This window comes from Pleurodeles waltl, chromosome 2_1 (assembly GCF_031143425.1).
Source record: "Pleurodeles waltl isolate 20211129_DDA chromosome 2_1, aPleWal1.hap1.20221129, whole genome shotgun sequence".
Classification (NCBI taxonomy): Eukaryota; Metazoa; Chordata; class Amphibia; order Caudata; family Salamandridae; genus Pleurodeles; species Pleurodeles waltl.
The window spans coordinates 462,005,605-462,033,104 of record NC_090438.1 but is presented as its reverse complement, the minus strand read 5'-3'; the positions used below and the strand labels follow the sequence as shown (position 1 = coordinate 462,033,104).

Genomic DNA, 27,500 nt, shown 5'->3' with positions numbered 1-27,500 from the left:
GAGAGCACACCATTGGAAATGATAAAGGGCCATGGCATGGCATAGTAAGTACCTTAACTGTTTGTTTCATTTTATATATTGACAGCCCAATGGCACCAATTCAGCAATATATTGGTACATATTGGGAAACTTTGCAGTTGACACATGAGGATACAGTGCGAAAAATGTGTATTTCGATTTGATTTGAGGAACTTTGGGCACATGGTCTTTGTAGTTTGGCATTGTTACAAGTTGCCCAAATTGCAAGTATTGCAAGTAGGTGAATAAAATTATAAAGTGCGTGAGATAAATTGTGAAAAGTAACTGCTAAATAATTTTATTGTAGTCTTGCTACAGAAACCCCCAGCTGTGTGTCACGGTACTGTGCATACAATTTTTAATGGAGTGGACTTTGGGCTAGTCCCTTGATCATGATTGGATGGCGTTCCAGTTGTCTGTTCTTTATTGAATGACTGCTTGTCCACCTGGGGCCATTTTTTCTTTACCTGACTTTTGATTGGGTGAGTTGTATCCTCTTACTGCTGATATCACTGAACAATTTTTCTTTTTTGTATGTCTTGTTCTTTCCATTTAATTGGGTGAAAGCTAGTTTTTAGACATTCCATCACCCTGTCTGTCACTCCCACCATCCTTTTGACTTTTGCCTTTTCTATCCACATTGTACCATGCTCTGACAAATGGGCTTGAGATAGCCTGGACCTTGTCCCGCAGCACCTTCCCTTTGCCTTTTACTGAGGCCCGAAATGTGCTTGACTCCTCCACGGCTCACTTTTTGCCAGATGGCAAACTTGTTGATACCCTGAATGTTGTTCTGTAGCACATTCCTATACAATGCAATTCTGACTCCATGCTGCCATGTGATATTAGCTTTGCCAATGTCAAATGCTTTTCAAATGCATTGAGATTGGGGGGGTGTGGCCCTGTTGCAAATCATTTGACAGGGACGTGTTTTGTGCCTGCATACATTTACAACCCTTCTTGGCCATGAAAGATAAACAGTGCTGATGAGAACTCGCAGATAAGCAAGAGAAGAGCACATCTGAAGATGAAGTTTCCATATGATATGCTGCCTTAAGGTGTTTGGTTTCAGAGATCCAATGGCAACAGGGACTGCACCCACAGTGCACCCACTGAATTGGGTGTGCAGAAGAGACAGTGCTGTCAACTGCAACTGATGAGGGTCTAGGTAAATGTTACATTGAGCTATGCTAGAGGCAGACACCTGAGTCAGACAGAGAAAATTGTATAGTGACCATTTTGGGCTAGGCTGAAGGCACTAGAGGCACCCCTCTTAATTGGTCTGTTAACCACTTGCCTAAATGATGGGTCTCCTGCTATTGGCTTGACCTACCAGTTGCCTTAGACCTCAAGAGGCCAAACTAATTGGGCTGCAACAAAAGCCCGCAAGCAGCTTGAAAGTAGAGAACCTGCATTTAGAGGGTCGACTATCTTCTCATCACAATCGAATCCAGGACTATGAGTGAAAGTGAGGATAGAATTGAGAATCTCAGCAGAGTATACAAATACAAAGGTGTTTCCATAGCTGGCTGTGAGTAGGCACACAAACTGTGGTGAGTTGATGGCCAGTGGTACATTTGAGTCAGATCAACATGCTACCTGCTAATCTGGTGAGACATTGTAGGATCTCACTCCTGAAGGAGCGAGAGTGCCTGTCTGAGCTCTGGGCAGACTGAAGAGGTGCATCTCAAGACCACTAGCAGACCAAAAGGGAGTAGCCCTGAATATGAAATTCTCTGAATACACCACACCCAATGACCACAGGCAGAGTAAACTTCTGTTTGAGGAAAAGCAACTTCCTAGCCAGACGCTGCCAGAAACCTTTGCTGAGTAAACCATCTGAAATGGAGGATGTAAAGTTTGGGATTCTGAGAAAGAGTATAGTGATCAGGCCCATGGGAGTGGCAAGATGAGCAGAGAGGAATAATGTAGTGCGGAAATATCCAATTTGAGGCAACAACACTTCAACTATCGGACCGTAACCGATTACCAACCCCCCACCTGACCCTTCTTGTTGGTGTTATATCCCCATTCTATTGTTCCACAGTTGCCGATCAAACAGCCACCCTCATGTCATTTGATTGTCCTGGGAGGATTCTTGCATTTCAAGGAGCCATTTGATTGATCTGAAGAGTTTAAAACTTAGACGGATAAGATTTTTTCCATATGTGACTCCCAGTGGATCTCAGATGCTGTTTCCCAGGCCATATCGGGCCTCTGATTCCTTCGCTGCTCCAGCCCTAATTATCCAAATCTGTGTGAGACACTGGATATTTGTGCAGCACAAAGTACGATCCTCCATAGAAGACTCATTGGTATGATAAACAAATATATAAAAGGATATTGTGACTAAGACAAATCATGATTAGATGTAAAAAAAAGCCATGCTATACTAAGGGACGTCTTGGAATCCTTTTTTAAAATGAACCCACACACTCATTTGCATATGTCTCAAATCAGTGCTATCTTCGTGTGCTAGCGGTAAAAATCATGCACCCTAGGTAACTTCAACATACTACCTAACACGATATCAAAGGTGGAAGTTGTGAACTAGAGAACAAGATATAGTTACAACCAGCAAGTATGACAGGGAGGGATAAAGATGGAAGGAGACAGAGGTGAAAAAGAGGATCTGGTGCGGTTTTAGGTAGGACTCTCAGACGCAGCCCCCATTATCCCATTCAAACTCCTTACATCCTTCAGACATTTAGCCATCACCCAATTCATCTCTACATAATCCCATCAGACATCGTTCCATATGTTTGTGGGTGCCTTTGCAAAATTACCTGTCACGGAGACTACAGAATACTCTGCAGAAAACAGTAAGATCCTAATTTCTACCTTTATTTTGGTGTTACTGGCAACTTCTCCTTTGATTACCACAAGTTCCTACAGCACAGTAGGATATCTCTGACACAGAATAATACATTACGCGGTTTCCTTTTATGCTTTCGCACAAGACCTTTTTGTTAAATACTGGAACATATAACGATCCCCGTCTTTGTATTGTGCTATTTTCATACTTGGTGCCATATTTGAAGTATCAATGTTTCTAGAGGATTCCCTCTGAAGGTTTTAAAGTGTTCTGCCTCCTCTGTGATGGATCCAGGCTGCCTGCATGAACAATGCAGTGTTTACAAGTCCTTTGTGTGAAGTCATGTCACAGCTGCTTGATTTGCAAATGGGGCTCTGCCCAGCTCTGCCCCCCATCCTGGCAGTGATGGCCTATCCAGTCACATCTAATCCCTCTGGTGTGTGAATGACTAGGAGGAATACACAAAGTCCAACTACCAACTACACCCAGTCATGTGACCCAGGAACAGGCTGCAGGCACTAAATAGTTAGGGCCGGAAAATGCCAACTTTCTAAAAGTTGAACAAAAAGAAAAAAATATCTTCACTGACTTGATTAGACACTGTTTATTGATTGGGCGCAACAGCATGTATTATTGTGACCACAAATTTATTTATGTAATGAATTTGAATTATAAAAACATTTTAAGGAAGATTTTTTTTAAAAAACATGCCATCCACTTCAGAGAATTATCAAAATTTCATACTTAACCTAAAGATACAAAACTTCTCCACCCCATTATCTTTCTCTTACACAACACATAAATGTTCAAATGTACAAATAACAATGACACAACTATTTGACAATAGACAATGTAGCCCTGTTTAGGCCAAATCTGTAGACAACTTAACAGGACAGCATCATTGAACTTTATAACCACATCAAGACCATTTCTATCACTCAAAGCTGGAGAAAACAGTTTTTTGATTATTAACCAACAGAAAAACTCCTAGCCTCTATACTCAGGGAATGGAAGGCTTATGATATTTATGTTTAAAGGGACCTAAATTTTAAATTGGAACAAAGATAATTTGTTGCATTCCTACAGGTTCCTAACCATATCCCTAGTACAATACTGTTGATGCATTTCGAACCTGTCAAGTCAGGGTTCTCCTCAGGACTGTGAACTGGATAACAAACTCCAACCTGAAACAAAAAAAACAATAATAATAACTTTGACTGAACAGTGAAGAAATTTTCTTGTCAATGTATTGATTAATGTCCATGATGCTTACTTTCTGTAGTCCAAGACAGTCCTCACTTAATTAATCACTGAAAAAAAAGGAGAAAGAACAAAACAAAACATAAGGAAATTTTCTTTTGGGGACGCCACTTTATACACGCTTCCTGAAGCCGTGTACTTACTTCAATTCAACTGCTTTCACCCAAAGGACCTATTTGCTTGTAAATTGGCAAAGATACAGATGGAACAGAATGCAAATAGGCAATTTGTTATAGCAAATTATGACAAGCACAGAATTACTTATTAAATGTGAGGCAACAGAAAACTCACTCTTCAATGATTCAGGGGAGATGCTATTTAATCGTGAAGATGTCTCTTCTCTTTTTCGCTGTAATGTGAGTAAAGTAAACAAGGAACCACTTCCACTCCAGGCCACGTACCTGTTTTAATCACAAGCGCTGAGCCGCTTTTTCGATTGCAATGATCGATTTTCTGCATTTACCCATCAATTACATGTTTGTAGAAGTCGTATGCTATGATGTGCCCTTCCATACACTCAGACAGTGCATTGTGGGTCTTGTGGTCCTTTACAAATACTGGTAGTGTCCGACATATATTTCAACTGTACTGACCTATTGGTAAACCTTTTTGAGTGCTTTTCACCAATCACACATTTATACTACCTTCATACCGGTGTCCTAACCAACTTGGATTGCCTTGCGACGCAATGCATTTTTTATCTCTGATTACACTGACTGAATTTGGAGCCTCAATTTGCACCCAACACACCGACACAGACATTTCTTGAGATAATGTTCTAGCATTCGTGTCAAGAATTTTCAGTTCTTTTAAGGACACAGAGGTGAGGATTATGCTTTCTCTTTCTTTATTATCAAACACAGCAGCCATTAAAAAACATTACTACATTTCCCAGGAAACCAACAAAGCCTCCATATGACCCATTAACCAGGGCCCACCCTACCCTATATAGTCCTTCACATACATAGACCTTCCTCTTTCTTTGCTCATCACAGTCCATTGATAATACATTGAAAACTTGAACTAGTCCCACCAACCAACATAAAAGTTTGAACCACTCCTTGGTATCAGCCTTGATAAACAGCAACATACCAATACAACTGGTGCAACCTTGAGCGACTCTTTACCACTTCTTCGACATCAGGTAGAATGCCACTGACCTACTCAAGTAGGTTTTTCATGTGCACAAAAAATAATGTTGTATCATCCACAACTAAAGAATACTGCATCTGCTATTTCGGGTGGGAAAACAATTTATCATAACACAGTATCAAAATGACAGGACATGAAAATGTGCCCCCTATCTCGGGCGGGATAATCCTTACCTCTGTGTCTTTAATAGAATTGAAAATTCTTGACCCAAATGCTAGAAAATGTTTGATTCTATGTCAGGACTGGAGGCTTTGGATTATGCTAGTTTGAAGCTGAGCGATAATACCAGAAGCAACATCCACTATAGGTTTGTGATAGAACAGTTTAAAAGTAGAATCTGACGACCAATTGTCCGCCTTCATAATATCTTCTAACCTTGACCCTGAGGCAAAAGCTTTTGAAGCCATCGATCCTCTAACAGAATGAGCCCCAAAAATAGATATATCTCCCCCTGCCTCTTGCAACAACCATCTGACCCATCTTGCCAGAGTTGCTGTAGAGACTGGGCAAAAAGTTTTTTAAAGTGAAATTAACAACTACCCAGATTGATCTTGGAGCACACGGGTAAGTTCCTCGTATACCTTTATGCCATGTACCACACACAATTTAGCATTATCTCTGAAACTCGGATAACTGATACATTTAGAATTTGATTTTGTGCGTTTAGAAATACGAAAAGAAACCCCGGTTGAGGTAAAAACTCGACCTACAATGTACATAGCCTAGACATCCAACACTATCCGACAGGAGATCAAGCAAAGCAAGATCGTGAGTTTCACTGATAATTGCTTTTTTGAAAGGTCTTCATTAGCCGGCCAAGTTTGTAAGGATTTAAAGACCACATTAACATCCTAGAGAGATGAATATTTTGGGAGAGGCAATCGTACCATATGCACGCCGTGTAGGAGTTTACAAATTAAAGGATGTTCCCCAATTACCTTACTGTCGATGTGAGGATGTTTGGCTGAAATGGCTGACCTAAAATTGTTGATTGTTCTGTAGGCTAAATCTTGCAATGCTTAATCAGACAAGAAATTGGCAATCATTTGGCTCAATGCCTCCAAGGGATCCACACCCCTCTCACTGCACCAATCCAACGTCACTTCCAAACAGAGGCATATCTCTTATGTACACTAGGCGCCAGGGACTGAGAGAGAAAGAATCTATTGTTATCCGAAAATTCTGAGATTTGCTCAAGTCCCCAGAAATCCTCCACATCATGAGAGACAATTGTTCCTCTTGAATTAGAGGATATGGATGCCCCATTGGATCCAGCAACAGATCCTCCAATGGCAAGATTTTCACTGGTGGAGCACAATACAAATCTTGTGCCCGGAAACCATGATTGAACTCTCCAGAATGGGGTAACTAGAACCAGATCTGCCATTTGACAACAAGCCTGGGATAGAACTCTGTGAATCATGGAAAAGGAGGGAGATGCATAGCTCAATTCCCCTAAGACTGTAGGAAGGCATCTGAACTGGGCTCTAATGGGTCCACTCTCTTGCTGTAAAACCGTGGAAGTTGGGTATTTAGCAGGGATGTAAAATTCCCCCACATTTGTTGATGTACTTTACTGCCGAAATGTTGTTCGCCCTCAGAAGAATACAACATTTTGTGTTGACTGGAAATAGAGTTTTGCTGCAAAAGAACCTGCCAAAAGGTCCAGACAATTGATATGGAACTGAAATTCCTCTGGGGACCACCATCCCCCCTGTTTCCAATTTACAACATCTGGCAACATTTTTGGTAAGATCTTTTATGAAGTTGTCACCAAATAAGAGTCCATTAGCTGATGGACCCGCACCAGAGGGAGCTATTTCTGCCAATTTGGGGTCAATACACATCAATAAAGATTTCTGTCTTTCAGTAGAAATGGAACAATTGGCATTTACTAACAAGCACACAGCTCTTGGAGCCCACTCTAAGAGGACGTCAGAGTCAATGGGTTTTTGTGCCTCTTTGGCTTGGACTGCTAAGTCCAGGATATTTGTGAGAGGTCCGGATAAGTCCAGTAACGTATCCTAGCATCCGCGCCAAACCCTGTCCATGCCTTTTTAGGATCACATATTTCTTAAGGAATGTAACCATGTGAGATTCTAATTCTTGGGTGTCCGACACTTTCCCTGATAGCGAAGGGCGAGGGTATTCAGACCGCAACGTATTGCGAATGTCTTTTTCAAATCCCTTTCGAAGACATGACTGAACTTACAAAGCCACTTCTTGGCATGGAGTCTACTCCGTGGACCAAGGATGTACAATACTATCTGGGTTAAACTGCAAATTCTTGTTAGGCAGAGGGGAAGGCGACCGATCACCATGGCGCGATTTGTGCTTACGTTTGCCCTTTGGTTTTTTGGAAGCTGTATTCTCCTCTGACTCAGAAGAGGTGAAGTCATCTGTTGGGACGTCTGAAAGGAGGAGGAGGAGGCCTCCCTACTCCGAGTGAAGCCATAAACATGGTCCTTGAGTACTGGTTCAGTAGTTTGCTCAAAAGGGTCTGTGTAAGACCGGCCCGGCCCATTTATATTAACCTCTACAGGGGTGTGGAACCCCGAGTTTGCGCCAAAGAGTCTGAAGCGAAAATTTAAAACAGGTTGCACAAAAGGGCGCAGGGGTTTAACTAGTGCCTTGTTGACTAAAACCTGAACATGGAAGTCTAAAGCTTCCACTAGACGTTCTTCCATAAGCAGATCGGTAGCATATTCCCCATATTGATCATCATCTGTGAATTGTTGTGCCATTTTACAGCAAATTATTTCTAATAAAACAAGTAGAGCTCAAAATGTAATTGCACTTTAATGATATTGAGAGGGGACACCCAGGTGTGAACACAACACTTAAAAAAGGCCCTTTCTGCTGACAAGAAGAAAAAACTAGAAAGAACTGGAATAAAACCTGAGGAGGGAACACTAAATCCCCTGGAGCAAAGCTCTGTGGTATTATTGCAGCCCCTTCTGGTGTAGCAGTGAGGCACATGGAGAAACCAATGTGTTCTGCTGCCGAGGGATCGCACGCGCACAAAGAGCCCCAAGTGGCGATATGCGCATGCGCAAGTCCCTCGGCAGAAAGAGGACTGTCTGATGGAGTAATGGGGCCTCCCCCAATCCTCTCCTCACCAGCCCAGCAGTAATTGAATAAAAGACGGCACGCCTGGTCGAAATAGCTGAAAACCAGCACGTTCACGTGTGCAACACCGATCTAGGAAAGCTTTGACAGACGCTTGATGGCAATAAGCCACACCACGTTTCAACAATCGTATATATAATAATAATAGTGAACTAAGTGAAATGTACTTAGCTCTGTGTAAGTAGCAAAGAAAGAGGACGTACTATGTTTGTGAAGGACTATGTAGTGTAGGGTGGGCCCTGGTTGGTGGGTCATATGCAGGCTGTGTTGGTCTCAAGGGAAATGTAGTAATGTTTATTTATTGACTGCTGTGTTTCATAGTAAAGAAAGAGAAAGCATAATCTAAAATCCCCCGTCCTGACATGGAATATATACTATTGCCGTACTAGCATTACAGCATGCACATGAAGGATAAAGGCTTAAAGAACCCATAAACCGAATCATGGTAACTAATGATTTCTTGTCATGCACTGAATTCACCTTAAGTATAAACACTCATTCTCACACCCAATCCGTTTTGACTAAATTAGCTTCCCTGGTACATACAGCGTTTATATTTTCTGTTACAGAAATGCAGCGACTTTCCATTTGCCGCTCCCACGCATCATATGAGTGGCCCTACTCAACACTGAATTTAGGCTTATTTCAGTTAGTTGAGTTTGTTATGTCACAGCCATGATGTTAACTCATGTTAAAGAGAAACTGACACCTTTCCCTTACAGAGTCTGGTGGCAGAGAAAGCACATTATACATGTTGTTTTAATCCTAAACTGCCCATCTATGGCATATTTGTATGAGCAATTTACATAAATTTCGAGCTATGACGTTCACTTCCATGTACTCAAAATGGTGCATTGTGGGTTTTGTAGTCCTGTACCAATCTCTGTAATGTTCATCAAGCATTTCAACCATATAAGCCTGGTGGCAGACCCTAAAAACAATCTGGAGTGTCATTCCTACAAATTAATCATCGATACGACCTTTTTTCTGGTAACATAAGCATCTCCTACCACTATAACCCTTTCAATAGCACCATAGGAAAGTAGAAAGATTTTGGAAATGCCAAATTTAATCAGTATAGTGCCTTTGATACTTAATGCTCACCGAATGTTGGTCTGTTGGTCTTGCAAGTCAGATAATTCTCCACCGTGGTTTGGAAATTGAAAATTAGATAAGCTTTTTTTCTTTAAGCCTGCTTTCCAGGTTCCCGCCTCTCGCCATTGGTTCCAGCCCAACTAGCACAGTCCAATGCAGATCATCCACACTATGATCATTTTCCCAAAAATTATTTACTAAAGGTGCTGTGACCACCTTTCAACAAATTCTCTTACGTTGAATGATCCTGTGCCTCACTTCCTAATTAGTTCTTCCAATATACAATTTTTTACATGGGCAAAGGATTCCGAAAAAGGACATTTTTCATTTTGCAATATGAAAATGGCCCATGGTGACATTTGGCCTCGTTATGTGAAAATTGCAAACCCTCAAGGGTTTGATTGCAAATGCTACAAGTGCCACATTTGTGGTGTCCCTTCAACGGTGGCAAACTCAAAAACATCTGTAATTCCTTTTTCTTTGCAGGTAGAGAGATGTATGCTTGTATGTTCTGTTGCCCAATGTTCGTATTTTTTTGTAATGCAAACAATGGACGCTGAAAGGAGCGATCTAATCTTGAAAGCAGATGGCAGAAGTTTAAAACATTTTTTTCAAATGATTTTCTAGGGGCAGAATGTAGAAACACAAACCAACTGTTCCGACTTCCAATGGTTCTGTTTCTCCCAAACTAATGTTGTCACTTTTTATTATTCAATCTAATAAACAATATCTTTTTTAATCATAAGAACTTCAAATTAGAATAGATGTTCCCAATGTTAGACAGTGACAAAATTAATTCGGGTCGTTGTTTAAATTAAGGTCTTTATTATTTTCACAATATTTTTGCAATTGCCATGGGAGTTTAGGCATATACTTCCCCCAAGTTGACCTAATTTGTGTTGATTAATATTGAAATTACCCAGGTATAAGGGTTATATGGGTTTGCCTCATTTGTTATAACAACTTTTAGAAAGTGAGCATCTCTCTGCACTTACTGCTATCTCTGCCTTACAGCCTGTCTCCCATCCATGTCTGGTCTGTGCTGATTGACAGCTCCCCTTGTGCATTCCACCCAGACAACCACAAACACAGGACACTCAGGCACTCATTACGAGTGTGGCAGTGTGAAGACCGCCACCCTCGCGGTGGCAGACTTACCGCTGCTGGGTCGGGCGGTGAAGACCACTGTATTATGACTGCAGTGGTCAGACCGCCAGGCCGCAAGTGAGCACATCCGGCCCAGCAGCAGACGTAAGACCGGCGGTATTACCAGTCGGCAAACCACCAGGCTTTTTGCGGCAGTCACACCACCACGAACACCCTGGCGGTAATGCACCCAGCAACAGGAATCTCAATTTCTGTCAACGGCAAACACACCCACACTCATCCACACACCTTCATACATGCACCTGACTCACCCAAACACCTTCATATATGCACCCCCACTAATCAACACACTCCCTGATACACACCCCCACACGCTCACATGCACCCACACAAATCCCCCTACTCACATGCATCCCAATACACACACCTACACCCTCACATCCCAAAACCCCCCTCTGCATACATTCAGACACACGCACCCTCTACGCACACATACATACATACATGCACTCACACACACCCATACCGCTACACAGACACATACACACACACACCACACACATGCACACAATACACACACCCTCTCCTCCTCCTCCCTTTTGGACAGTCCATCTAACTGTTTGGGTGAGGTGGTCGTCCGGGAGGGCAGGGGTGTTGGCGTTTCCATCACCAGTGCTGCATCGCCGTGCAGGAACAGCTATGCCATATTACGTCTCGTAATACGGCAGGCGGAGTCCTTTTGGCATCGGGGTGCTGGTGGTGGAACCGCCTCTCACCCGCCGTTGGTCAGGCCGAAGGTGTCAGATTTCCACCCTTAAATGGGCAGAAATCCTTGGGTGAGTCCTAATACTGCAGTCTTTGGACCGCCAACACTGGTAGTCTTTGGGCACCTGCAACGACTGTGGTCTTTCCAAAAGACCGCCAAAGTCGTAATGAGGGCCTCAGTCACATCTGCTTTCATCTGCATACTAAATGGATCTTCCTGGGCAGAAAGGGTGGAGGGGCTCTCTCTTGCATTTGAAAGGCCAGTGTCCTGCCCTCACACAAAGGATTGATAACCACCACAGGGATCCAGGTAGACAGGACTGGGCTTAAAGGGGAACCTGTGCACTTCACAGCCAGTCTTTGAAGTTTCTCCCACTTCAAAGGCACTTTTGGGTATATAAACTGGGTCACTGACCCCACCAAACTAGACAATTCCGGATCTACACCTGAACTCTGCCAGAAGACCTGTCTGGCTGCCCAAATGACTCCTCTTGACTGCTTTGCTGAGAAGGACTGCTGCCCTGCTGACTGCTGCCTTCTGACAGTGCTGGAAGGACTCTGCTTTCCCCAAGTGCTCTCCAAGGGCTTGGATTGAGCTTGCCTCCTGTTTTAAAGTCACAGGGACAGCAAAGACTTCATCTGCTGGCTTTTAGCTAGTTTTCCGACTTCAGCAATGCCTGGAACAACTTCAGTGATACCAGCACCGATGCCGCAGCCTACCCCTGCTCCGTGGACATCACTGCACGCAATGACTGCAGCCTGCAATGCAAGTATAAGGTTGCAGCGTCATGCAGGGTCATTGCAACACTGTGAAGTCGACACATCACATATTGACTAACTGGATCCATCAACCCCGCACGGTCACAAGGAACTGACGCATCGCCACCAGTGACGCACCAGCTCCCCCTGCATCTGGATGGGATCAACGCCTCACCTCCACCTGCCTCTCAGTGCAGGACCGGAGCCTAATCTCCCCAGACGCCATAAGGGCCTGACGCCACACCCACCCCAGCGATGCCTCATTTCCCGGACTTCGTGCAGTGTCTTTGTTTCTTTGTTTTTAAAAGGTACCTGGGGGGCAGTGCAACTCCGTGACCCCAGCACCAGTGGCGCTGGATTATTGGGAACTACTCCGTCAATGACACTGTGATAGCCCCAGTTGGAGCTATTCTGTTTCTAAGTGCTTTAGTGGGATTTAATCTTTGAAAATTCATCCTTCTGTATATTGGATTTTCGTCATTTCAACAATATTTTATTCAGATAAATATTCTCTATTTTTCCAAACCTATGTGGTGTATTTTTCTGGTGGTTTCACTGTGTGTTTGTATAAGTTTTTTGTTTTTTTTAAATATTTTTTTTGATTTTCAATACAAATCTGTTAACCATCCTTTTGCATTTACAGTGACAGAGTATGATTGTACTGTTATAGAATATTCATTCAAAACAAACAACGAAAACTTAACTTATGTCTAGATATAATACTCAAAATGTATTTGACTGCTGTACCTGGGTGATGGGCTTGGTTGTGTTCTTACCTGCTAGAATGCGTTTTGTTTGTGGTGGTGGGGGGTATCCGGACTGATGTCTGAGTATGGCGTGTGATGCGATAGTGCTTGTTGCACTTATTCTAATTGTTTGCTCAGTTCTTGTTAGCAGCTGTATGTTGTGGCAGGTTGGGGGTGTGGGAATGGAAGCACTTTCAGTCCTAGTGGTGTATCTCGCCTTGCTTACTTGATTATATTAGAGGTAGTCGGGTGCTTGACCATTTATCCTGAGGCTGATACTTAGTCGAGTTCATGGCGGCCTTTCATCATTCTTGGCCTCCAGTCTTACTATAATTTCCCAGGCTTCGCAACCTGTGTATTGTTGGCCCTCCCTTGCTAGTTTACGTAGTACCAGAAGTTCTGTGCGGGTCCATCGCAATGTCATGTTGTGCCAGGTTTTCAAATCTGGTGCTATGGGCTCTTTCCAATTCATAGCTATCAGTCTTTTGTACAACACATATGCTAGATCTGTGAACTTATGTAGGTGCCTATGTTTCTTTTCTTTCTGTCTCAGCCCCAACAGGCAGGATTTAGGAACAACTGTGAGTGCCAGACCAGTCAACTCTGAAACCTTTTCCACAACTCCACTCCATTCCCTGTTCACTTGGGTGCAGTCCCAGACCATATGATAAAAATGTGCCATTGGGGCGTTGCATCTAGGGGAGGTTCGGTCCGAGTCAGGGAACATGCGTTTAATCCTGGCTGGTGAAAGGTCCATTTGGTGTGTATAATTAAATTGTGTATAGCGAAATCTGGGATTTCTCGATACCCCCCATGTGTGCTGTAAAAATTACAGCCATTCCTCTTGCGGTAACAGGCTTGGTAGAACTGCATTCCATCTTTCCTTACATTTACCAGGTTGGGTTCGGGGAGTTTATTCAGGGTTTTATATAAGTTCGACACTACCTTTATTTGATTGTCATTTTGTAGAATGTAGTGTAGTGTAGGGGAGATCGCTGGTTCTTGATCTCCAGCCTCCCATGCCTTCTTAATTGCGTGGCATATAGCATAATATGTTATAAATTGCCCGGGGTTCACTGCTGTAAGGGCTTGCATAGATTCAAATGACATCAGTTTTCCCTCTTCGAAGCAGTCTCCTGCTTTCAATATACCCGCCTCTGCCAAGGCCGATAGTGAGTGCGTCTTAGCCGCGTTGGCGCATCCAGGAATCAGTCCCAGTGGTATAAGCAGTGAACAAGGGAGTGAACTGTGGCCGTTTTGAATGTACCTCTTCCAAGATGAATGTGCCGCCAGCATTAGCGGATTTTCAGACGTCCCTTTCGGTATTTTATTTGTTAGCCAAGTGATCAGAGATTCACCCTGTAGTCTCGCCTGCATCCACGCGGACTCCGCCTGTGTGGGTCTATGTATCCAGTTCAATATCCACTATAGCTGTGCTGCCGCATAATAGAGTTCGAAGTTGGGGGCTTCCAGGCCACTGCGCTTATTGGGCGCTGTAGTGTGGTAAGTGCAACGCGCGCTCTGCCCCCACTCCATATTAGTTGCAGTAGGATAGTTTTCAGGTCGCAGAAGAAACTCTTGGGGATCAATAGTGGCAGAGCCGCAAAGTGATATAGCAGTCGGGGTAATAGTAGCATGTTTGCCACTGCTACTCTGCCCAGGGGTGACAACGGTAGTTTACACCAGAATTGCAGCGAACCCTGTATTGAAGCCAGTGTTCTCCCCAAGTTCCCATCTCTGAGGTCTTCCATTCTATGATATATGTAGACCCCCAAATATTGAAACATATCAAAGCACCATTTCAATTGTCCCGCTGGGGCCCTATCTTTCCACAGCAGGGACCATATAGTTAGTGGGAACACACAATTTTTCCCAGTTTACCTCCAAGCCCGACATCTCCCCTAATTCAGTCAGGAGTGAAATTACTAGGGGTATCGTCTCGCTCCCTTTTCGCACGTATATTAGAGCGCCGTCTGCATATAGTGATATAACATGGTGTAGCCCATTCCTGACTATTCCCCAATTATTTCCCATAGACCGTAGACGAGACGCTAGCGGTTCCATTGCTATAGTGAACAGCAATGGAGATAAGGGGCATCCCTGCCTGGTACCTCTACAGATCGGGAAGCTTTCAGATATAACCCCTCCTGTTTTCACCTGGGCTTGTGGGCTGGCATACAATGTCTGAACCCACTGTATGTAGTTAGGGCCAATACCAATTTTCCACATGGTGGTGAACAGAAAGTCACACCCTAGTGTATCAAAAGCTTTCTCAATATCTAGCGAAAGCACCATTTCATCCCATGCATCTGGGGGGGTGTCTCCCGTTACGCTCAGCAATCTACGGATATTTAAAAAGGTATTGCGTTTTGGGATGAAGCCGTTTTGGTCTTCGTGTATCAAAGTATGCATGATGGGAGCTAACCTGTTAGTCAGTATTTTGCCTAGGATTTCACAATCGAGATTTAGGAGTGAGAGTGGCCTATAGAATTTAACGTCTGTGGGATCTCGCCCTTGCTTAGGGAGAACCACTGTCATTGCCTCTCTTTGTGTTGGGGGCAGTAACTTTCAGCGCCATGCCTCCTCAAACAATTTCAGCAAGTGGGGCTTTAAGTGTTTTGAATACTTCGCGTATTTATTCTATAGGAAGGCCGTCTATACCTTGCGCTTTGTTCCTGGGCATCTGTCCCAGTGCTAAATCCAGTTCCTCCATTCCTAGTGGGGCCTCCAGCATTTCCCCATCCACCTGTGTTAGATGCGCCAAATGTGTTCCTGCTAGAAACGATTCAAGTTGTTCGGCTGTCCATACTGTGCGTTTGGTGTAAAGGTTCATATAATAATCCCTAAACGCCCCGTTTATCTCTTCTTGTGTGGTGGCCATTCTGCCGTCTACTAGCTTTATGGCCCCTATGGGAGCCTGCTGATGGTTCCCACGAAGGAGCCACGTCAGCAGTCTGCCCGATCTGTCCCCCTCCGATTGTAGGCGCATTAAATTATATTTGTGGTCGTGCCGGGGGAGACAGGAATCTGCTTCATTGTATTTTATGCGCGCCTCCTTTAGCACTGTGTGAGGAGTCTCCCCTTGTGCTACTGCAATTTCCATTAATCTCAATTCCTTTTCCAATTTACTGATCTCTCCGTGGAGGGCGCATCTTACTCCCTATGTGGACGAGATACAGTGTCCTCTGATAACCACTTTATGAGCTTACCACTCTGTTGCTCTTGTGTCTGTGGAATTTTTATTAATTTCCCAGTACTGACTCAGTGTCGTATTCAGGCCTTCTGCAAATGCTTGGTCCTGGAGGGCTTCCACTTGTAATCGCCAAGTGGGGGCCAACGAACGTCTCCTGCCCCAATTTAATGTCAGCCTGAGCGGCGAATGATCCAACAGTGTTTTGGCCAGGTATTCTGTCTCATTGGTCAATGCACAAATGTCCGGGGACCCCCATATTATATCTATTCTAGTGTGGACTTTATGAGGTATTGAGTAAAATGAGTATTCCCTCTGTTGGGGATGTTTCATGCACCATGTATCATGGAGCCTCATGCTGTCCTCCCAGGTCGACAAGGAGTGTCTGGCATTCCTGTTTGTTAGTCCTTTTGGGGGGGGGTTTGATCTGTCTAACACAACATTCGGTATGCTATTAAAGTCGCCCCCCCATATGGCCGGGGCTGCAGTATTTACCAATAGTGCTGGAGTGAGCATGCCCAGGAATTCCGCTAGCGCATTGTTGGGGGCGTAGATCCCTATTATTGATAGTTGTCTCCCATCTAAGTGCCCCTCTATTACCACATATCTGCCCCCCTGGTCTATCTTATACAAGGTTTGGGTAAATGGTACGCCACCCGCTATCCATATCAACACTCCTCTGGCGAAGGCTGAATATGTTGGGCCTGTTATCTGCCCACCCCATTTCCCACAAATCTCCTGCAAGTCAGACTCCAGAAGATGTGTTTCTTGTAGAATAGCGATGTGTACTCTCTGGCGTCTGAGATGTGCATATACCCGAGCTCTCTTGCTTGGTGTACCCAGTCCTCTCACGTTCCAAGTGACTATTACATATTGGTGTGTATTAAGATTTGCGTGCTGAGTCATGTAGCATTGTATAGTGTACCTATATGAAACCCAATCCAGGTAGCAACACCAGTCCGGGACATTACCACCCCCACAGGGTATAGAATTAGAGCTAGCAACCGCAGCAGTGAACCCTTTAATCTGAGTAGACCTGTTGCATACAACTTAACGTCGTATTTAATGCGTCTTCCGTCGCCTTCACTCTCTCTGCCAGATTGTGGTGGTCTACTCTGAGTAGATTCAAGTCTTGTGATACTGTATCTATCCTGAGTTCCAGAGAGGATTTAGTGTCCATGATCGCCTGTAGTACTTTTTCGAATTGTGTGGAGTGGGCTTGTAGTGTGTTTTCCAGCGACTGCAGTTTTGGAAGTAGCTGTTGGTCACTCGGTGCCGGTCCAGGCGCATTTTGTTCTTGTTTTTTTGCGGCTTTAGACTTCCCAGCCATGTTGCGTGCCTTTTGGGTAGTTCTCGTGAAGCAGGGCAGTGTTGATATGTACTACTTGAGTCTCTGGGATTGCAGTTGGCACAGGAGCGCTCCACAGTTTGTGAGCCCAAGACCGTGGTTGGGCCGGGCTTGTCTACCACTCCCCCCGGTCGAGCCGGTCAGTGGCAGCGCAGGGCGGGGACCGATGGATAGTAGACACTGTCACTGATACTTGAATGTCCTGGGACAGGGGCGTGTACTCTCTTTCCAGTGTGTCCAGCCAACAAGCGCGGTCCGGGGCTCCCTGAGTTACCACAGCCGACCCACAGTGGGCACCGCCCTGGTATATATATGTGGCCACTGACAGAAACAGGAAGTAAAGGCTGGAGGTCAAAGGATGAGAGATAGCTAGGCTGGGGGGTGAGAACCCGGTCCCTCCAGTCCAATCAACCCCCCACTCAGGCCAAAGGTGTTGTTGCTCCTGCTCCGTGGGGGGGGGGGGAGAGAGTTCAATTATTGGTGGTGTGGAGGGAGTAGCCCTCCATCATATGGGTGTCAACGCCGGCCAAGGGTGATCCCTTTCTTATCTAGAGAGTCTCCTTTTTAAGTGTGCCGCGCCCTCACCGCAGTCTCCGTCTCGCTGGAACTGCTCAAGGCAGCAAGTACTTACTGCGGGGCGGCGCGCGGCACCCAGCGGTGTTGCTGTAGCGTTAAAGCCCAGCCTGCAGGGCTTTAGGTACGCCCACGATCTCCGCCGGCCTCCAGATCGCGGTGCGTCTGCATCCCCATTCCTGCTCCATAGTTATAAGGGTGTCCCGCCCGGTTGAAGTGAACCGCGTCGAGCGCGGCGGCATCCGATGGAAGTGGGGAGTAGGGGGGGAAAGAGGGGAGAAGCCGAGTAATGATATGGCTCCCCCGATGGGAATCCCCCCCAGCTCGCCCCCCTCACCTTACTCCGCTCACTTCTACTTCAACCCAGCGCCGTCCCGAACTCCACGGGCATCCGCCGCCGTGCGAGGTCACAGCCTCAGATCGATTTGCGGCCCCACACCAGTATTGATCTTCACAACCTCACTTTCATTGCCGCTTGGAACTGCAGCAGCCCAATGGCCCCCAGGGCCAGAGTACGGCATTTTAGGCACCTACCTCACTCTGGGAGCGTCCCCGCAGGATGGATACCGTGAGCCAGAGACACAGCTCACGGATTAGGCGCCCGACACAGCCGCCATTTTGGCTCCTCCCCCTGTGTTTGTATAAGTTCTTGCACAAATACTTTACACATTGCCTTCTAAGTGAAGCCTGACTGCTCAGTGCAAAGCTACCGGAGGGTGGGCACAGGATAATTTGGATTGGGTTGTGTCATACCCTGACTAGGGTTGTGGTCCCTACTTGGACAAGGAAGTATACCTCTGCCAACTAGAGATCCCGTTTCTAACAGTTATTTACTTAATAATTCATAAATCACTTAGTTGGTTCAAAGTAAGGTTAAAGAGTGGCTGCTCAATCAAAGATTTTAATCCGCTCAAAACTAAATGATTTAATTTTCTTTAAGTTCCTAGCTTATCATATTTTAGACATTATATTTTGTCTACACCACCATTGTATGTTATATAAATGAAAACTCAAAGTGAGTCATCACTTAATTATTGGGATCTGTTGCCATTTGATAAATGTAAATTTTGTTTTACAGATGGTATTCAAAAAACATGACAAGAAGTCAAGCAGAGCAATTGCTTCGAAGTGCGGTGAGTGCCTTCATTGAACTAAATAACAATAGCAGAAAAAAGAACAGTCAGTAGGTGAGAGAGTGTAGCAGATGCATTGGTGTGTCTCACAATCCTCTCAGTGATTGAAATATGGAAGGAGAATTAAAAAAGAGTGTACATAATGTACCTCTTTATGAATCCCATACAATATGCAATTATTGCAAATACCTCAACATGCTATTGTGTGCCCAAGTACTACAGAATAGGCCCAAGAATTGTTTTAAGAACGTATAAAACTACACTTCATCTTCAGAAATTGCAAAACATATTGAATCATGGAGGAAATAACTTTCAAACAAGATGAAGGAATGTCCAGAGGCGTAAGACACATTGGGCTTGATTTAGGAAAATGGGTGCAGCGCCACTTTTCTTGGGCCCCTCAGTGCCCCCTTAATGTCACCATGTGTGCGCTATATCTAAGGTACGGAGCACCATGGCAGTAGTTAGGGAACTGGCGTCAGAATCTTTTTTGCTAGTTTGGAGTTTTGCAGCATTAGCATTAAAAATTCTGATGCTCATCCTCCAAAGCCCATTGAGGCCCATTGTAAACAATGGTGTGCCTCCCTTTAAAGCCTGCTCTGAGTAGGCGTTAAAAGTGCTGAAAAAAACGAAGCAAAGAAATCTCTTAGATTTTTTCGCCCCCCCAACAAGGGAATGCCCCATTTGCATACATTATGCCTGGCGCAGGCATAATTTAGCGCAAAGGGTTACAAAGTGGAGCAATGCATGAAAAGTACTACTTTGTAAATTTGGCCTCATTGGGCCATATTAGCGTAAAATACATGACGCTAATGTGGCGCAAGGAGGCTCTAGGGGCTCTTAAATTTGCCCCATGCACAAGCCTCTAGGTATGTGCGCCTCTCTCCTTTTTTCCTGTCATTATACTTTTCACCTGGTGGGAGTTCCTGACACTGTAAATACGATCTCCCATTGTAAACAAAGTGGAGAATGTAAACAGTGGTGGTGGCTACTAAAGTTTAAAAATTGTAGGATGTAATTACTCATCTTGAACTGTACTAAGTGAAGTGAGCAACCACACCTGCCTTCGAAGAAGTGTTAGGTTGCTCTTCAGTCCAGAACATTTTGTAAATAAATAACACAAGTTGTTGCATTTAACAACCCAATTTTCACATCAGTTATGAAGAAGCACCAATAAGTATGCCAACAATTTTATGATGTACCGGGGACTCCTTACACTCTCCAGAAATGTTGGATGGTCACTCTTTCCAAAAATAGCGTAAAAACATGGTGGTGAATGGTGCAGGATTTCAGCACAAATTCCATAGCATTTGGCCAAAGACTTATAGGTGCTAGGACCAATTACCAAATCTGGGTTAGAATCTGGATTTCACATGGCCTCACATTTTATCAAATTTATGTAGAATCTTTCATCACCTCTACATTGTACTTCCATGCATTTTTCATCCTGCCCTTCCAAGTAGAGTCTGAGTTATGTGTTATGACTACAGATCCTCTTGGGAAATTCCAGATAGAATAATTAAAGGTCAAACAATTCTTAAAATTACAGACCTCAGCCAGAAGCTTAGACTTACATTACCGGCTTTGGCAGTATTTTCCCACAATATTTGCAGTCACACGAACACACTTGATACCATCAAAGGTGAAACCGCAGGTATTCTTCAATACCCGGGTCACCGGCTACTCTCCTGAGATGGAAAGTTGTCCTTCCAGGCTCCCTGACTCTCTGGTTAGCTTAGACGGCTGAAGTTATCACAATTACAATAAACGTGTCCAGTCAGATTTGTCAGTTTATATAAAGGAACACCATTTGAAATAATACCTCAAGGCTCAATGGGCCCGATGTACGAAGGCAGTTTGCATTCTGTGATGGCCCAAATCGGAATGGGCTTTTCTAATGTACAAAGCCCTTTAAGGAATCACAAATTGTAATTTCTACCCTGTAGAAATCGCAGTTTGTGATCACCAGAACAGGAAATCGCAAATAGGGATTTCCTATTTGCGATTCCTATTCTGATGTACCATGCATAATGATATTTGGGCATTTGGGAAATGCAATTACCATCAACTTGAAGTTGAAGGTAACCAGGTGCAATTTAAAAAAAGCACCCCAAGTGCTTCTTTTTTTAATTGCAATAGAGCATCCACCAGCCCCTTGGACGTATATGTGCTTTACAGGTGCACCACTATTTTTGGGGTGCACCAGATTTTGCATTTCCAAAATTGTGATTGAAATGCAAAATCGGGCCACTGACTCCAATGCAATGGGATTTCTTAGCAATTCATACTTTGTAGCTTTGTATCAGTATCTTAGTACATTGCATTTTTAATTTCTTAAGTAGCAATTTTTAGGAAGTCTCTACTTAAGAAATGCAAAATTGCATTTTCGTATATCTGGCCCAATATACAGTAAAAATAGTAATCAAACAATGCAAATCACACAAACTGAATAAATATGAAAACACAGCAAAATGTACCTTCAACACTTGTATCGGTAATTGATTTAGAATCTTGTGCTCCCACGTGGTAAATCTTTAAACACTCTTTGTAGCCGTTAACTGATGAAGGACAGTAGAAATTCTAAGCAAACACAATGCAAATGGTGGAAACTAATGGAAGAAAGTCAGGATTCTAACACAGTGAAAGCAAGTGCATAACTGTTCACAGTTAAGAATGATTGTATCTCTACCTTTAGGACAATGGTGTACCTGTCATTTGCAAAGTGGGTACTGGTGCAAGGGGTGATGCAGATAGATATCAAATGTACATGAATTATTGATGTGTGAGTCTACAGACATGAGAACATGCGCTTGGATCACAAAGGTCCAATACTTACACAGACATAAGAGCATGCACTTGGACCACAAAGGCCCTATTCTTACTATCTGGATCTCGTTTTTTTTTTACCTCTGGAAGCACTCAGGTCCATTGTACCATTTTTTTAACAAGGCATAGTGACACCAGTAGTCAATGCTCTAATTCAATCCAGAATTGATTACAGTAATGCTGTCTCAGAAGCTGCTCCTAAACATCTCATCTCAAGGCTCCAACGAATTCAGAATACAGCAGACTTTGCTCCTATGCAGGTTAAAGATGTCAGATTCAATCTCTTCAACACTAAGACATCTCTTTGGTTGCCAGTAAAGACGCAGATCTTGTTCAAAGCGTTAATCATTGTTCACAAGGCACTATATGCCAAGATGTCACAATTCATGACCTTTAAATTTGTACGGGCACAAACCAGCCAGGAGCTCATGCTCCTAGCAGAACTATTACCTTCAAGGTACCTAGATCTTGTATGGTAAAATATGGTGACTGTGCTTTCTCAGTAGCTGCTGCAAGGCCTTGGATCACTTTGCCTTTTGTACTTCACAGCCAGCCCATCCTTCTATTTCAGAAAGCATCAAGAATATTTCTAATCAATCTGTAATCCTTGGGTATCAATTCTTCGCAGCCATTGGCTAGCAATAAGAAGATCCAAGAAAAAGATACTTGCACTTTGTGTTGTACAATAAATTGCCCAATCCTACTGTTGGACAAGCCAGATCAATGGCGGATGTGCCAGGCAAGGGGACCTCTCAAGTGAGGATCAGGACTTTTGTTCCTTCACTCAAGCCATTCAGGTGGTGATGGACTTTAGCTCACACTAGACACACATGGAAGCTAGTACCAGCTGTGAGAAGGCAAGTGGTTGGCACACATGTGCGCCACGCAATTTATCTGCACTGATAGATGTTAATTTTTACTGGACAACAGTTCTAAGGTTTGTGGTTAGAGGCATATAGTGCTTTGTAAGACTTTGTGTAAATGGCTCTAGACTTCTTGGGTTAGTAAGGAGATTCCATTCAGTCAGCATGAGCAGCAGCAAGGACAGGCCAGGAGAACCTCAGCGGGGCATCAAACTGCATACTCGACCTGTGGAAAAGGGCAGAACGAAGATTCATGTTCAGAGAGCACATCAGCAGAGCTCACAAGGGTCTGTACTGAGGAAGGTTTGAAAAAGACCAATTTTCAAAGCCAGTAAAGACTGAACAAAAAAAAGTCTGATTAGAGGACGAAAAAAAGAGAAACTCAGTCTTAGAGGGATTCAATTTAAGATGGGACAAGCCTGTCCAGTTCTTTATATGTCATAGACAGTGATCCAAACACTCAATACCGGAGAAAATATATTATTATAAATCATAACTGAGCACCATGGATAATCCTCAATGGTTACCTTTTGAAAGCCTTTTTTTGTGGCTCACCCATAAATATCTATGTAACATTATTATAATAATAATATCACTGCCATAGTCTCCTTTGCATTATGTATTTATGTGTTTCAGATGCGTTATATAACGCTCAATCTATCCTTTCCTCCATTTTGAAATCTAATCTATTTGATTTAGGTAATTTACTCATTTGAATCAATGTTGGTGGATACACATATTGTATTTCATATTGCACGCCAAAGCAGTCTGACTTAGCCTCTTGAAAATGACATGTGTAAAACATATTCTGATCGTAAGTGATATTGGAATTGTCAAATGTAAAATTGGTCGTCATGAACTTGTTTTCTAAGACATATTTATAGAAGACGCATGCCACACCAGCCACACAGATTACCATAGTACTGTGATAGGCTATCATAACATGTATATTCCCGCTCAGCTCAAAAGTGTCTCGAAATCAAAATTAGCCAATCTCATATAAAAGATGACACATTGAAGATCATCATCTCTGTTTGAGTCTGGTGTTCTATGTCAGAATGCAGCCTTGTGTTTGTTCACGGAGCAGTCTCGAGGGTTCAGAGACCTTGGATTAGCCTAGACCTGTCCACAGGGGTAACTGATAAAGGGATGTCCTTTTCTGTTTTTCAGGATAAAGAAGGTGGGTTTATCGTCAGAGATTCCAGGAAGCCAGGAAAATATACTGTCTCAGTGTTTGCCAAGTCAATGGCGTGAGTACCATCTTTATAGCGATCAAAGAGTTGGAAGGGGAATAAAGAAGGCACAAACTGATGTGTAAAAGTACACTCAAAGCACCTTTAACGTTAAGAGAACTTGATCATATGGAGGATTAAGGAGCCTTCAAGGCTAGTCCTTGTCAATACATTGCCACAGGTTAAGCTTTTTTCTACTACACGTCTACATCATAGAAGAGAGCTTTTAAAATGTCTCATTGTAGAGGAACATTTAATGTTAGCTAATTCCAGTCCTACATTGTCTGTTGATGTCCTAGATGCCTTTGTGTATGTTATGAAATATACAAAACAGATTCTAGCCCACCAGGCCTTAACTTCTATTAATAAAAAAAAACATATTTGTTTCTAAATAATCAACATGTTGCATTTCCTAACAAGAGTATGCTACGCTGCATGAGACAGTTCATTAAAAATGATGAACAGTGAAGAGGATTACAGAAATCACACTGATAGACAATGGAGTGAGACTCGGACTCATCTATTTGGCGAGCGGTTCTATGAAACCATGTAGGAGCAGGGCTTGAAGTGGGCTGGGTCCTGCTGGTGCTGAGCACTGGCAGTTTTGAAAAGGGGGCATCAAACGGGTCTCTATCGGGCTCTGTTTTTACCCCTGGCCTTTTTCATGCCTTGGCCTCGCAACAACTGATGGACAGCCCTTGCAAACTTGGCTTTTATGGGAGCCTCACTTTAGAATGACAGTTCTATCCCCATCTCCACCACAAAACGGGGCAATAAAATGGAACTTGAAGAAGGAAGGCCCAGGATGTTTTTATTAAAGGTATCCTGTTCATACTTGAGCAACCTGTGTAGAATAATTTGGAAGCCTCCTGCAACTGCACATCTTGACCTTTGCTACTGGTTTATTGTTGGCATAAAGTAATCATCCCTGGACAGACACTACAGCAGAATAAGATGAGTCACGATTGCACCCCTGACTGGGACTGACTGGTTTTAAGTAATGGTTTCAAGACAGTGCATTTCCCCTTTCAGGTATGTCATATACTAATGTATATGGCATGGAGGAGATTTATATATGTGGGCATCAGGCACAGCCCGTTCTTTAGGGCGGAGGGGCCACGCCCCCCTACCTTTTGCCCCTTATTAAGAGTGTCTGTCAGGCTGAACAAAGGTCAACCTGACAGACATTCTTCCTTTTCAGCTCAGACAGTCAGGAGTGAGACATGCGCGATTAGCGCAAACTCCCGGCTGCCTGAGCTGAACTTTGCTGGGCTGAGGAGATCACATCTCCTATGGGCGTGACCTCCTCGGCCCAGCAAAGGTGCCTCGAGGCCCTCCCTCGGGTGATGAGGAAAGCGTCACCCATTGACTTCGACCTGGGCGCTTCAGGTTTAGGCTCTGAAGTGCCCAGGGCGAGTGTAGTGACACTTCGTCACAGAGTGGGGTGGGGTCAGCAGTCTCACTGACCCCATCCCACTCTGTGATGAGCCTGGGACTGCTGCCTTCCCTCATTGACTGACCTAAGGTCAGTCAATGAGGGAAGGCAGCAGTCCCAACCCTCCTGGGACCTCGAGGCTGAAGGTAAGTGTGTGTGTGATGTTTTAAAATGAATGTTTGGTGCGTGCGTGCATGTTTGAATGTTCTGAGTGTTGTTAATGGATGTGTATGCGTGTGTGTGTGAAAGAATGAGTGTGTGTGATGTTTTAAAATGAATGTTTGGTGTCTGCGTGCATGTTTGAATGTTATGAGTGTTAATGGATGTGCGTGTGTGTGTGTGTGAAAGAATGAGTGTGTGTGATCTTTTAAAATGAATGTTTGGTGCATGCGTGCATGTTTGAATGTTACGAGTGTTAATGGATGTGCATGCATGCGTGTGTAAAAGAATGAGGGTGTGTGATGTTTTAAAATGAATGTTTGGTGTATGCATGCATGTTTGAATGGTATGAGTGTTGTTAATGGATGTGCGTGCGTGTGTGAAAGAATGAGTGTGTGTGAACTTTTTAAAATGAATGTTTGGTGCGTGCGTGCATGTTTGAATGTTATGAGTGTTGTTAATGGATGTGCGTGCGTGCGTGTCTGTGTGTGAAAGAATGAGTCTGTGTGTGTGCTTCCCGCCCACCCCCCTCCCTCCTAAAGCTACCGGCCGCCACTGGTGGGCATTCATGTGTCCTGTTCATTTATTTACTGGCACTGCAGTTGCTCAAAGGCGGGCAGGTAAGTTTGGAGTGTGTCATGTCACCCACTGCACAATCAACAATGAGATGGGGGCTTGCATTTAGCACACTGATGCACAAGTGCTATTTAAGCAATTACACAAGATGTTAAGGAAGTGTCAGGATTTAAAGCACTAAAGCTGGATAAGCTTTCCCTGAACCCCCTTATCATCTTAATGCATGTATTTACGTCCTCCATGGAGGACATGTGCTTGGTGCCTGCTTGGTCAGAATCGGAATGTACATGTAAATTGTGAAACAAACATCATGTTTGAATTTGATAGACTGTCTCCAACATTTTTTTAAAAGTGGATTTCTTTAACAAAGAGTATTGTTTTACCTTGGTGCATCACATTATATCACTGCATTAGACAGTGCTTTAAATGAAAATATAGAGGTGAAGGCACTCACTATTTCGAGTACCTGTTTGCTCTTGAGAAGTGCTGGTACTCTCCCACTAAATGTGTTGCAGGAATGGTGAGAAGTGCAGGTACTCTCCCTTTCAAGTCAAAGAAGAGCAGGTACTCAGTACCGGACAGTACCTGTCCATTTAAAGCACTGCCATTAGGAGACATTTATTAAAAGTGAGACTTTTTAAAGATGCATTGACAAATATTCCTTCCTCACCGTTATAACAATGCTAATAGTGAACTAAGAGGGAGGTGAGTGCACCCTATGTGTGGCATCAGTTATTACACATGAAGCAACATCATAGGCTTTCAAAACAAACACAAAAGAGGTTTTTATACAGAGCACATTCCGATTTAGGCCACGCCTCCAAACTGTGTAAGCCACATCCCTGTAATAGGTTTGTCACACCCCTTTTTGAGACCCCCCAGTTTTTTAATCACACTCAAAGCTCTGTGTAGGAGATAACTGGAAAGAGATAACTGTTGACAAAAGAATATAATTAAATATTTAGACTTCAGAATGTGAGAGAATGAGTGAGTAGATGGATATGGGAATGATGAGCAATTTGATGAAAACTTTAAAGATCAGAATGACAAGTTTGTATTGCTCCCTTTAATTGGCTTACAACCTTGCTATTTCATGCCAACATGCAGTGGTGGATGAAGTAGGCACGTTAACTGCAATTGAACCCCTGGATGAAATAATGATTTTGTCACAAGTCGGGAACGCAGGAGAACTGGGAATTGTGGAAATTCAACAAGTAGATGACTACAGTAATCCAGATTTCTCATTCCCAGCATATTTTTAGGGGCTTGACATTGAGGGTGGGAATGTGTTGCCTTATCGAATATGCAGCAGTTGTAGT

The 27,500-nt window shown here is 43.7% G+C and overlaps 1 protein-coding gene and 1 long non-coding RNA gene across 3 annotated transcripts in view; one reads left to right on the top strand and one right to left on the bottom strand.

The window, feature by feature from the left end:
• BTK (Bruton tyrosine kinase) overlaps positions 1–27,500 on the top strand; it is a 448,809-nt gene that overhangs the window by 262,290 nt on the left and 159,019 nt on the right. For both annotated transcript variants that reach the window (XM_069213457.1, XM_069213465.1), the window contains exons 10-11: positions 19,036–19,090; positions 23,950–24,029. In XM_069213457.1, coding sequence (XP_069069558.1) covers positions 19,036–19,090; positions 23,950–24,029 — 135 coding nt within the window. The remainder of the gene's footprint in view (positions 1–19,035; positions 19,091–23,949; positions 24,030–27,500) is intronic.
• The window catches only part of LOC138265611 (uncharacterized), a 110,398-nt gene that overhangs the window by 64,074 nt on the left and 18,824 nt on the right, over positions 1–27,500 (bottom strand). The window contains exons 2-3 of the long non-coding RNA XR_011199389.1: positions 4,107–4,143; positions 3,966–4,017 (exon numbers count right to left, since the gene is read on the bottom strand). This is a non-coding gene — a long non-coding RNA (uncharacterized lncRNA). The remainder of the gene's footprint in view (positions 1–3,965; positions 4,018–4,106; positions 4,144–27,500) is intronic.